At 43.1% G+C, this 13,402-nt stretch overlaps 1 protein-coding gene across 5 annotated transcripts in view; it reads left to right on the forward strand.

Moving 5' to 3' along the window:
• The first annotated feature begins 4,759 nt into the window (after positions 1-4,759).
• TCP11L1 (t-complex 11 like 1) overlaps positions 4,760-13,402 on the forward strand; it is a 33,666-nt gene continuing 25,023 nt past the window's right edge. For 2 of the 5 annotated variants that reach the window (XM_068556545.1, XM_068556546.1), the window contains exon 1: positions 8,053-8,173. Coding sequence is in view for 3 of the 5 variants with exons in the window: in XM_068556543.1 (XP_068412644.1) it covers positions 8,014-8,173 (160 nt within the window). In the remaining 2 variants the exon portion in view is untranslated. Of the gene's footprint in view, positions 5,090-6,537; positions 6,559-7,989; positions 8,174-13,402 lie in introns of those variants that run through there. The other 3 variants (XM_068556543.1, XM_068556542.1, XM_068556544.1) reach the window with 3 other exon arrangements.

Raw genomic sequence — 13,402 nt, forward strand, 5'->3', positions numbered from 1 at the left:
CCTAATGCTTTTGAAAACTTCAACATCTTTTAAAGCTTATTGTGGAAAATTTCAAACATATATAAATATGGGGAGAACAGAATAATGAACTCTTCTTTTTTTTTTGGCTGTGTTGGGTCTTTGTTTCTGTGCGAAGGCTTTCTCTAGTTTCGGCGAGCGGGGGCCACTCTTCATCACGGTGCGCGGGCCTCTCACTGTCACGGCCTCTCTTGTTGCGGAGCACAGGCTCCAGATGCGCAGGCTCAGTAGTTGTGGCTCACGGGCCCAGTTGCTCCGTGGCATGTGGGATCTTCCCAGACCAGGGCTCGAACCCGTGTCCCCTGCACTGGCAGGCAGATTCTCAACCACTGCGCCACCAGGGAAGCCCCAATAATGAACTCTTATGTACTCATCATCCAGTTTCAACAGTTGTCAACCCATGGCCGATCTTGTTTAATCTATTCTGTGCTCCCACCTCAGCAAATTTAATATATCTTATCACTTCATCTATTAAATTTCAGTATGAATAGCTAAAAGATAAGGACATTAAAAACATAACCACAGGGACTTCCCTGGTGGCTCAGTGGTTAAGAATCCTCCTGCTAATGCAGGTGACATGGGTTCGAGCCCTGGTCCAGGAAGATCCCACATGCTGCGGAGCAACTAAGCCCATGCGCCACAACTACTGAGCCTGCGCTCTAAAGCCCGTGGGCCACAACTACTGAGCCTGTGCTCTAAAGCCCACGAGCCACAACTACTGAGCCCATGTGCCACAACTACTGAAGCTCGCACGCATAGAGCCCATGCTCTGCAACAAGAGAAGCCACCGCAATGAGAAACCTGCGCACCGCAATGAAGAGTAGCCCCTGCTTGCTGCAACTAGAGAAAGCCTGTGCACAGCAACGAAGACCCAACGCAGACAAAAATAAATAAATAAAATAAAATTAAAAAGAAACATAACCACAGTGTCATTATTACACACAAAGCCACAATTCCTTAATATCAAAATGCAGTCAGTGTTCACATTTTCTGATCTCAAATGATTTTGACAGTTTATTCAAATAGGGATCCAAACAAAGTTCATAAAGTGCAATTGGTTAATGTGCTTCTTAAATCTTTTACTCTAGAGGTTTTTCTCTTTATCCCTCCTTCCTTCTCCTTTTCTCTCTTTCTGTCATTGAGTAAACCTGGTCATCTGTTCTTGAGTTTCCCACAGTCTGGATTTAGCTGATTGCAAGCCTGTACTATCCTTTATCATGTTCCTCTGTGTCCTTCATTTCTTGTAAATTAGAGCTAAAGTCTTCAACTTTTTATCCAAGTTAATGATTACTTTGGAACTACTGCACTGTCAAGATATACTTGGCAAATAGATGTGCAATATAATACTTCTATAATACAATTTTAAATTGTGCATCTTCACAAAAATAAAACCAAAAGATTAAAATGAGGCTGAGGGCTTCCCTGGTGGCGCAGTGGTTAAGAGTCTGCCTGCCAATGCAGGGGACATGGGTTCGAGCCCTGGTCTGGGAAGATCTCACATGCCGCGGAGCAAAGAAGCCTGTGCACCACAACTACTGAGCCCACGTGCCACAGCTACTGAAGCCCACGTGCCTAGAGCCCGTGCTCCACAACAAGAGAAGCCACTACAATGAGAAGCCTGCGCACTGCAACAAAGAGTAGCCCCCGCTCACTGCAACTGGAGAAAGCCCACGCGCAACAACGAAGACCCAACGCAGCCAAAAATATATAAAATTTTAAAAATTAAAAAAAAAAAGGAATTATGACCATTCAAAGACAAAATAATAAAATGAGGCTGAATTTTAAATTTAGACTTTTAATGAGAGGTAGGGAAAACTAAAATGATGTACCAATATGCTAGCATGTCAATCTTCTGTAAGATATAACTGATATTGACTAGTCTTTAAATGGGAAAAAGTTGAGGACATATCTGTAGTATAAAATACCAATTCTCCTAATAAAGCAGGGAATAACTATGTCAGGTGGGTTTTTTGTGGTGTGTATTTTGCTTTGTTGCATAGGCAAGAAAGGAAGGCAGCTCTCTACAATGAAGTGAAAGAGAAGATACTTCATAATTTAGGGGTGAGGAAGTTTTTAGAAACAAACTACTGAAAGTGTGGTGAGACCATAGTTGACAGCAACTGTGTGTGTACTACCTGATTTGCAACCTTCATTTTGCACTTCATGGAATAACATGATTATTTGGCAACAAAACTAACACCTCTCCTTCAGGGGAAAGCAGAACTGCCTAGTTATATTCATGGTCCTAGAAGAAGTGGCCTTCTAATAGAATGTTAATTTCATGGAAAATCTAGTAAAACCACAGTTTACCTCAAACTTCATCAGCACAAAGTTTTAAGAAAAGTTGGTCATGTTTATGGCAAGCATTGTCAAAGTTTTAAACTACAGGTCTGGTGCTACCCGGAATGCCTTGGACAACCCTCTTGTATCACTAGAACTGTCAATCGTCATTTGCTGCTTGCCCTCATTCACTAATCCATGATGTCCTCTTGGAAAGCCATCCCCACTTAAACAACTGATGCCTAGGTGACTAAGAGCTTCCCCACCACTCTAGCTGAGTAGCCCAGGGCTAAGCACTGATCCAAGGACAGCCTACCTGGAGGCTAATGAGACTGTGCACAAAAATCAGCTTGGCCAATCAAATTCTGTATAGAAAGATCTAAATTTTGAAGGAGGAACGACTAAAAAATAAAGAAGCTAGTCTGTAGTGTAGAGAGGAGTGAAGCCAACTGCAGCAAGAAGTAGAGGTGTGATGAAAGAGATCCTGCGTGTCCTGGGGAGTTGATAGAGTAGTAATAATCTAGAGCAGCAGCCAGCTTGCTTCTTCCAAACCCTAGGTAGCCTGTCAGTGAAATCCCTTTACCTTGAGGTAATTTGAATTTCCAGTTCTTGTAGCCAAAAAGCAAACTGGAACATGTGTCAGTGTTTTTAATATTTAAAGGAAACAATTCAAAATATATCAAAAGATTACAAGTGAGCCATCCAAGGCAAATCAGTGGTTTTGGTGGTGTTGCAGCATCTTCTCCACCTGTGAAAATTGTTTATACTCATCCTTCAAGGAAGGTAGAGGGACTCTCGCTAGGGGCGTGGAGGTGGGGGTAGATCTCTCTAGGAAGGTGGTTTTAGCCTGGCTGCCTCTTAGAATCACCTGGGAAGCTTAAAAATTCTTGCCTGGCATCACCACCCACCCCACCCCCCTGAGCTTCAGATGATAGCTTTAGAACCACTGCTCCCCAGGAGATTCTGAGGTGGAGTCAGGGTTGAGAACCTCTAATCTAGAGACTATGGTATATTAGTCTGGACTCAGAAGTGAGAACTGAATGTTTTCTGCCTAAATCTTAGTTCCAGTTAACTGAGTGTCTTAACGTTTTTCCCCCCTCTAAAGTGAATCCTCATCTGAGAACTGTGTGTGTTTAAGGGAAAAATTCTTACTTTAATGTGCTAGTTAGTGAATGGTTTGAGGTTGCTGTATTGCAATCAGTCTTCAATACTTTAGGAGTAACTTCCCATGTGTGATCAATTTAGATGTAGTGTTTTTTAAAAATAAATTTATTAATTTATTTTTGACTGCACTGGGTCTTTGTTTCTTCGCCCCTCGGAGGGAGGGGGGCTGGGGGGACTACTTTACATTGCAGCTGCGGTGGCTTCTCTTGCTGCGGAGCACGGGCTCTAGGCGCGCGAACTTAAGTAGTTGTGGCTCCCGGGCTCTAGAGCGCAGGGTCAGCAGTTGTGGCGCGCGGGCTTAGTTAGTTGCTCCGCCGCATGTGGGATCTTCCCCGACCAGGGCTTGAACCCGTGTCCCCTGCACTGGCAGGCGGATTCTTAACCACTGCGCCACCAGGGAAGCCCTAGATACAGCGTTTGAAAGCACAAATTCCACTCCATCTTGTTTTGTTCTAGTTACTTAAACTTAGCAGGTTTTATAGGCTGCAGGTAGGAGACTTGATTGTTACCTTCATTTTAAGGCATATATGTTTGATGCTCAGTCTTAAAGCGTTTTACTAACGAACAGTCAAGAGTCACGTAGCTTTTACTTTTTAAGATTAGGCCCCAAAGCTATTTCTATTCGTTTAGCTTGCTATCTTACTACTACAGGCTGAGAAAAGCATGGTTTTCTAGTTATCCAGCGCCGCGATAGCCACGGCCCGGGTACCTGGGACAAAAGGAAAGGAAGCTCCAGAACAAGCTTGTCTTAACATGGGATGTTTCCTTTCTAGAACACAGACGGCACATAAAATGCTGAGTGCTCACTGTGTTTCTCAGCTGTCTAAACGGAGCTGAACCCTCATGGGACGTGTTTGGCCCCTTGCCTTCCATCTTTTCAGGGCTAAAGTCTCGCTCTTCTTGTCGACAAAGTGTAGCAGCCACTTAGATAAAAGAGATGACCCAAACCAAACCGAATCTGTGCCATTAAAATGAGACTTGGCTATCAAGGTGGTGGGCATGCCTTTTTTCTAACAGCCAAAATGAGGGGAGGGGAACGAACTATATGCTGCTACAAAACGTGATGTAATATTTAAATTTGAAAACCAGGGCGGGGAAGGCTTTGCAGCTAAACGGCCAACCCTTTTCCGTTACTTGACTGGCTCCACGACCCCTCTCCCGCCGCCCGCCTTTCCGTACGGAAACATGGCGCCCCCCTCTGTGGCGTGGGTGGGGCGGGGGGGGGGTGCCTCCCGGCTCCGAGTCACTGCCCACTGGGCCCTCTCCGCCCGCATCCGGCCGCGCCTCCCACCTTTCTGTACGGAAACATGGCGTCGCCCTGCGTGGGCCCGGCGCCTCCGGGCTAAGAGCTGTCTCCCGCTGTCAGACGCTGAGGAGCGGCCGCGCTGGCCGCTACCCACCCGAGCCGGGCGAGGAGGACCGCTCGCAGCGCAGTGAGGGGTGCGGCCTTGGAGGGGCAGAGGCTGAACCGCCCTGCTCGCCGCGCATCCTCCCCGCCTCCGCCGCAGCGCCGGCCCCCGCCAGATTCCCGGCCGAGCGGCAGGAGGGAGGACGCCGACTCCGCTACAGGTGAGGGAAGCGGAAGCGGAGGCTGGCAGCCCTGCGGGGCCCGCACAGGAGGAACAAGGTCGAGATTACAGGCATTTCTTCTCCTTTTTCCGTCGGTCAGTTCCCCCCGATGTCGGGTGGAGGCGAGGAAGAGGCAGAGACGGCGGGAGGGTTGAGTCTTAGCGCAGTCTTTGTCCCACCCCTCGAGGCCGTTCTCCAGGCGCGCCCCGCTTCCCTCGCTTGCCCCCGGCCCGGCCACTCCCTCGCCGGCCCAAACAGTTGTTTACAACGGAATCCGGACGCTGGGCGTGAGTGGCGCTGAGTGCTAGGGGAGGTGATTCTCGCCGGCGCTGGACAGAGCTCTTTTCTTTTGCTGAAAGACCCTTTCTCCTGGGGAGTCTCTTGTGAGCAGCTTGGGCTCGGCTTGCGGCTCAGATAGACGGTCTTCACGGCAAGTGCGAGGGTCTTCTACCCCTCGGTTACCTTTTTAGGCATAGCAGGGGGCTTGTTGAGTGAATGAGCACGCTGTACGCAGTTACATGGTTCCTCGCTGCATCCTGTAGTCCTCTAATTATAGTTACCATTTGTGGGAAGCCTGTTGTGCACCAGCTGTCGTTATGTACGCTCTGTCGTTTACACGTCCTCCAAACCCAAGAGGTAGGTAGCTGCATTTTACAGATGAGGAAGTTGAAGTTAACACTGCTAGTAAAGAGCCAGAATTGGAACCCAGCTATGTCTGAGACCAACGCCCATGCGTCCCGTTTAAACTGACATTAAAGAGATGACACAGCTATCAACAAATACTTAGTGGGTATCTGTTTGGAGGATATACTTACATGTGTGGAGCATACGTGGGGAATGTGGTTGGTCTGGCCCTTAAGAAGTTAAAAATCTAGGTGAAGAGTTTTTTAAAAAATAAGAACTTGTAATTTTACCATCTGACCCCAACCCATCTCTCCTTCTTCATCACCTGCTGCTTGTTCTTCTACTTATTTTCTTTTGCTTTCGCTTGTGCCCTTTGAGTGAAATGCTGCCCTTTGAGTGAAATGCTGCCCTTTGAGTGAAAGGCCCCCCTTTTCACCTCCAGATAGTTTTTTGTTTTTTGTTTTTGGCCACACAGCCTGGCTTGCCAGATCTTAGTTCCCCGACCAGGGATCGAACCCGTGTCCCCTGTAGTGGAAGTGCTGAGTCCTAACCACTGGACCGCCAGGGAATTCTCTCCAGATGGTTTTTAATTGGGTGAAATCCTACTCTTTTCAAAAAGACAAGCTCAAATGTCACCTTTTCTGGGAAGGTTATCTCAACCTCCTTCCAGGCAGAATTAGTTTCTCCCCCTGCTGTATTCCCCTAGTGATTTCATAATGCCATTAACGCTTAAGTTTCACTATATTTCCTTGTAAGAATGTCTCTCTCTCTCTCTAGACCATGCCTTTTCATCGTTCTATTCCTATTTAAATCAGGATATTTTGAATTGGATTTAAGGCAGTGATGAAAGCCAGATGTCTAATAACCATCCCTACAGGAGTTCAGAGAAAGGTGCAAACACTGGTGAGGTTGGGAAGTGACCTGGGAGGAGGTAGGCCATGAGCCGAATTTTACAAGGATGGGTTAGTTTACTAAACTTAGTATTAAAGACCTGGAAATCCTGATTTTCCTCCTTATTGCACAGAATGCGTTACTTCATCCTTCTGAGCTAATTCCCAGCATGTGAAGAGGATAAAATTAGAAGTGTTTTTGTTGGTCCTTTCTCATAGAATATGCTGGTAATGTTATCTTTTGGGTCTTGGAGCATTTCCAGAGCCAGAAAGGATTTAGGACAGAGGAGATGGGTGTCTGGAGTGGGTTGCTGGAAGGTAGAAGGGAACTACAGTAAAGCAACCTTCATATTAATAATACAGGCCTGAAATGTCAATTCCAATAACTTCATTCTGTTTAATGGGGGTATCTGATGTTCAGATAATTATATCAAGTGATTCTTCTCTTCTAATGTACAGAAGAGAGTCTGCCAAACCTCCTGAAAATAGTCAACATTTCTTTTGATCCCTGGATTAACATCCAGGTGTGTAATAAAGTCTGTTAGTGCTTATGAAAATGTTTTGTGATCTCCAAGTGCTAATAGTACAAATGCTAATTATTTTCAGTATTATAAATGCAGAAAATGTTGTGTCTTTCTTTGCCCTTATTTGGAAACACATTAAGAATAGAGAACTCTAGGGGAAGAAAACTTGACAAAAACCATTTATAGTAATTAAGAGGTTACTATTCCAGGCCTTTATTAACCAGGCCCAAACCAGCGTGTTAAGTGTTACTCCTCTTCTAATCAGCAACTAAGACAATTAAAATCCCTCCCAACCACATACATTATGGTTGTCTGCAACTTCGTACTTTACTCACCATCTTTTCCTGCTGACTGGCAAGGAGTTAATAAAAATAATTTGCCCCACACGTTTTTCTTAAATGCTTCATGAGATTCTGCCTTCTGTTTGTCATCCCCAGGTGTCTTATCCACATAATAGGATCAGGGAACCAACTCCTCAGCCTAGTGTATATTTACTTCGAAGCCCGATGAAAAGCATTATTTCCAGAGTTTTCCTATCACTTCTCAGGACTGAAAGTAAAGAATTTAAGAATTGAATCACTCTTTGATTAAAATAGAAGCAGGCAATTTATAGTGTTACCTCCCAACAGTTTAAGGTCCTGTGTTCTCATGACATGGTACTCAGATTGGGACAGAAGTATTCGAACTTGTTACTCTCTGAGGTACAGGTCCATAAATTTGATAGTTACAAGTGTCATTTTACAGGTGATCTGTTTAATCATTGAAGTAGAATATTATAGCTGGATAAGATTTTAGCAAGCCCTTTGATTTTTACAGATGAGAAATCTGAAAGCCAAAGAAGTTAAATCATTTGCCCAGAGTCACACTGCTAGTTAGTGTCAGAGCAAGAACATTTTGGTTCATTTTCTTTTTCCCCCTAGGAAAGTGAATGAACTTAATTGAGAATGTCTGAAAACCTTGACAAGTCCAATATAAATGAAGAAGGAAAATCAAAATCAAATGATTCTGAGCAAGGCCTTGAAGATGCTGTGGAAGATTCTGATGAAGCTTTACAGAAAATAAAGTCGGGCTCTCCTAGCACCCAAAGAGTGCAAAGACCTCACTGTAAGCACATTTGACTTTGGTTAGAAGCAATATTTTCATTGTTTTCAGATGATATTTTTATTATGCTTCCTTGTACATGTGGCCTTGAACTAGGTTCTAATAATATGATAACATTGCCAATAATTAGCATTTTAGCATTAGCAACTGACAGCCTAGTCACTTGTGGGTTTTCAATTGCGTGAGAAATTAAAATTTTAGAATAATGTCCAGAATATTCCTGCTTTCCTCCAGCCTCAGTGACATTCCAGTTTGCCTGAAATGCTCTGAGAAATAGGAAGGTTGAGTGCAAATTGCAGCTTTAATTAAAAGAGTGTTTGAAAAGCCCAAGGCAGGTCCCAGCCAGGACTGTGCTTGTGCAGGTTGAAAAAAAAAGTTTTTGACTGTGAGTGAGTTCACCACACCCTAACTTCACTGCCTGGGGGCTTAGTTCCCACGAGGCTGAGGGGATTCACTTTGCTAACTGTGTGTGGTGAAGTCATTTCAGATCCCTGGCAGGGAGCAGGCTTCGTAGATGAAAGGGTGGCAGTTTCCGCCTGCATTCCCAGCGGTTGCTCCAACTCATGTCTTTTATTAAGAACACTCAAGGTTTTTGAAGTGAGTGCAAAAATGAATGTTTTAAGAGGGGGTGTCATAGTCTAAGAATGTTAGTGTTGATGTTATCTCTTTAAAGTATAGATGATCAGTAATCCTTCATATTTGGAAGAAGTACAAACATTTTGGGGTTTAAGGTGTGTTTCTTTTAAAATGATAAAAGCCCCTTCCAGGTAATTTATTAGTCAACAGAGTATTCTTATAGCAAACATTGGTGGACCCCATTTTATTGTGGTTTATTATCACATAGATTTTGATAAATATACTGCTAGGTCAAATTGTGTTCAGGGAAGGAAACATGCTGTTAATAACAGCCTATCATGCATGTGTTAGGCCTTGTCTCCACTATGTATAGTTAGAAACCATCTGTTTTCTCATTTTTAGAATGAGGAAAATACACTTTATCTCTTAGGGTCGTTGTAAAGTTTAAATGAATTCATGTAAAGCCCTTAGAACAGTGCTTGGCACATAATAAATGCTCAGTAAACATTAGTTGTTAATACTGCTGCTACTAACATGTCATCTGTTACATTTATTTATTTATTATTAAAAAAAAATTTTTTTTTTTTTTTTGGCCGCATCACACGCCTTGTGGGATTTTAGTTCCCCGACCAGGGATTGAACCCACACCCTGGGCAGTGAAAGCGCAGAGTCCTAACCATTGGACCGCCAGGGAATTCCCCCATCTGTTGCATTTAAAGATACCAAGGACTGATAGCTGTAATGTGGCTGTCTATGGCCAATATGGTAGTTTTATCACTTGCAGTTTCTGGTAAAGAAGTACCTTTGGTTTAGATCTTCAGTTGTTCTTTGATTTATGTCCTTGTCTTTGGCATCCTGTCAGTTTGATGGCATGATTCCAAATTAATGTCAGGCCAACACTAGACTATCTGAAATTGTATGTGGTTATGTCCTTAAGGCAACTTATCCTGGGACCCATGATCAAGAGTTGGGGAACCCAGGAGCAGTCAAAAAAGTGTATCAACATGTGTGTGTATGTGCATTTTTCTAGGAAGAAGGTCATGGAAGCTTTCATTAAATTCTCATAGAGATCGATATCAAAATGAGGTTCAAAATCAATGACCTAAAATATTGCTTCTGGCTTTCTTGCTCTTTCTCCTTGTAGTAATAGGTAGGTATAGGGCTGTGGACTCCAGTGGTAAAACTAAGACCCCATAGTCTGGGGACCAGGTCAGGAGACATCACTGCCTGCATAGAGCATAAATAAGAATTTATAAAATATGAAATTAGCTGTTTGCAGACATTTCTCCCAAACTGAATTTATAAGTAACCATAAAATCACATCTGGGATTCTACAAATTAAAAGCAAAAAGATAGCCTTTAGCCTTGCAAATTATAATACAGAGTAATGTTTTAAGGGTAGAACTGCTATTGGTAACTGTGATACTGTGATTTATAATAGGAAATACATGTTTGGTTTTCGTCCTGTTCCTGGCACAGAGCTGCTAAACTATTGGAATTTCCTAAGTGATGAGAGCTAGAAAGATGGCTTTTGTTATGCTGGCTTGGAAAGCACCTAGGTAACCTAACCAAAGGATGGCAGCTTGTTTGCCAGGGGACTCAACCTTGTGATTAGAGGGTTGGAACTTTCAGTCCCACCCACGCACCCCCACCTCTGGGGAGGAGGGTGGAGCTGGAGGTTGTATCAGTTGCCAATGGCCAATTATTTAATCAAGTTTGCCTATGTAATGAAGCCTGCATAAAAACCCAGAAGGATGGGGTTCAGGGAGCTCTGGGTTGGTGAAGACATGGAGGTGCTGGGAGAGTGGCACACTGCTTCCCCATACCTTGCCCTATGCACCTCTTCCATCTGGCTGTTTCTGAGTTACATCCTTTTATAATAAACCAGTAATCTAGTATGTAAAATGTTTCTGTGACTTCCATGAGCTGCTCTAGCGAATTAATTGAACGCAAGGAGAGGTTGTTGGAACTTCCCATCCATAGCCAGTCTGTCAGAAGCAGAGGTGACTTGCTACTTACTAGCCATGTCATTTTGGTTACTTAACCTCTCTATGCCTATTTCTTTATCTGAATGGGGACAATAGTAATTCACTATTAGTTCAAAACTAGTTCATGTTACTAGGACTGTTAGAGGATTAAATGAGATACTATTTGTAAAGCATTTTAGAACGGTGCCTGGTTCATAGGAAGCAAAATAATGTGTTTGTTTAAACAAATAGACTTATTTTGATAACATTTAACATCAGTTTATGGTAAAAACTCTCAGCAAATAAAGAAGAGAACATCCACAAAATATAAAAGGACATTTACAGACTCTTACAGTTAACATCATACTCAATGGTGAAAGAATGAATGTTTCTCCCTGTAAGTTTGAGAACAAGACAAGGATATTTACTCTCATTACTTCTAATTAAAACTGAACTGGAGAGCCCAGCCAGGCAATAAAAATAAATAAAAGGTATCCAGTTAGGGGAAAAAAAAAAAAAAGTGACAATCTGGACTTGGGACTGTTGTCTGAAGTGGGGGTGGGGGCAGGGGGCACAGTCTTGTAGGACTGAGCCCTTAACCTGTGGAATCTGATGCTGTCTCCAGGTAGATAGTGTCAGAATTGAGTTGAACTGTACGACACCCATCTGGTGTCAGAGAATTGCTTGGTGGTGTGGGGAAAAAACCTTCACCCCACTTTCCCTGCATGTAATGGAATTTGGGTTCAAAACTTTTAGTAACTGATACAGAATGTAGAAAAAGGTCAACATCATCATTCCTCCAGTTCTGACCAGTCTGGGGTCTCAGCATGCAGTTACCATCCTCCACCGGGGTGGGAGCCTTAGTTCCTGCAGAACTCAAAGATATGTATCACATTGTTACGCATATCTTACTAAATTACTGAGATCTGTTCAAGGGCAAGCACTGTGGCCAGGCTTACATCACAGAGTGGCTTAGGTCAAAAATGGCCTCTTATGTCAAGAGAGTCATGCCTGGTTCTTCTTCTCTGGAGACCACCTACCCTATCTGCTTACAGTACTTGGGGACTATGCAGACATCCTGTTTCTGCTTAAACTTCAACTCACTGATTTTAGCCTTTGCCAATGATCTTGCCTGCACCAATATTACCCTTTTATTCTAATGGTGATTTTTTAAAATTGAAGTATAGTTGATTTACAATATTGTGTTAGTTTCCGGTGTATAGCAAAGTGATTCAGTTATGTGTATATATATATATATTTTTTTCAGATTATTTTCCTTTATACATTATCACAAGATATTGAATATAGTTCTCTGTGCTATACGGTAAATCCTTGTTGCTTATTTTATGTATAGTAGTTTGTATCTGTTAATTCCATACTCCTAATTTATCCCTACCCCTCTCCCTTTCCCTTTTGGTAACCATACGTTTGTTTTTCTGTGTCTCTGAGTCTGTTTCTGTTTTGTATACAGATTCATTTGTATCATTTTATTTTTTTGGAGTTTTTTTTAATATACTTTTTTTAAAAAAATTATTTATTTATTTATTTATTTATTTATTTATTTATTTATTTTTGGCTGCATTGGCTCTTTGTTGCTGCGCTTGGGCTTTCTCTAGTTGCGGTGAGCGGGGGCTACTCTTCGTTGTGGTGCGTGGGCTTCTCATTGTGGTGGCCTCTCTTGTTGTGGAGCACGGGATCTAGGTGTGCGGGCTTCAGTAGTTGTGACTTGCAGGCTCTAGAGAGCAGGCTTAGTAGCTGTGACGCACGGGCCCAGTTGCTCCGCAGCATGTGGGATCTTCCCTGACCAGGGCTCGAACCCCTGTCCCCTGCATTGGCAGGCGATTCTTAACCACTGCACCACCAGGGAAGTCCCTTTAATATACTTTAATTCTCTGCTCACAATGCACCTTTTGCTCTAGCATTTAATCACCTAGTTGATCAGCAAAAGTTGCCATATTCAGATGAAAAACATCAATTGTTATTCCAGTTAATATTTCCCATTTAGCATTTTAGTTTATTAAATCAGGTCCTTATGAAATTCATTAGATAAATGGGTGACACCGAGTTCTTACCTTTCTAAAGTGCAAGACCAGACTGAATTATGGTGTCCCTATATTTAGTTAATCAGTCAGTGTTGATTGAGTGCACACTGTGTAGCGGGAGTCCAGCAGTGAACCAGGTACACGTGTTCTCCGTCCTCCTAGAGCTTGCAATCTAGTGAGGAAGATACTGTAACAAACCATTTCCACACAGTGTAATATGTTCAATAGATAAGCTTTACCCTTGCTTCACTAAGTCTATGGTAGCTCTTTGGGTGACATTTGCCATCTGCCCTCAATAAATGTCCATCCACTTGTGTGACTGGAAGCATCTCTTAGAATGTGTAGACTTTTCCGGTCCCAGAACCCCTTAGTGAAGAAAGGTGAGAGTAAGCCATTCTGAATTAGACCTTCATTTTATTTTGGAATCTGTTTGCCAGGCTCCCAAAGGGCATGTTTAACTTAATGAGGTTTTCAGTTTCTGTAACAGAGCGTCAGTGCACAAATGCTGTAACAATTTAGCGACAGTTTTTAAAAATATTTATTTATTTTTGGCTGCGTTGGGTCTTTGTTGCTGCGCACGGGCTTTCTCTAGTTGCAGCGAGCGGGGGCTACTCTTCATTACAGTGCGCAGGCTTCTCATTGCGGTC

Source organism: Eschrichtius robustus, chromosome 11 (assembly GCF_028021215.1).
Source record: "Eschrichtius robustus isolate mEscRob2 chromosome 11, mEscRob2.pri, whole genome shotgun sequence".
In the NCBI taxonomy this organism is placed as follows: Eukaryota; Metazoa; Chordata; class Mammalia; order Artiodactyla; family Eschrichtiidae; genus Eschrichtius; species Eschrichtius robustus.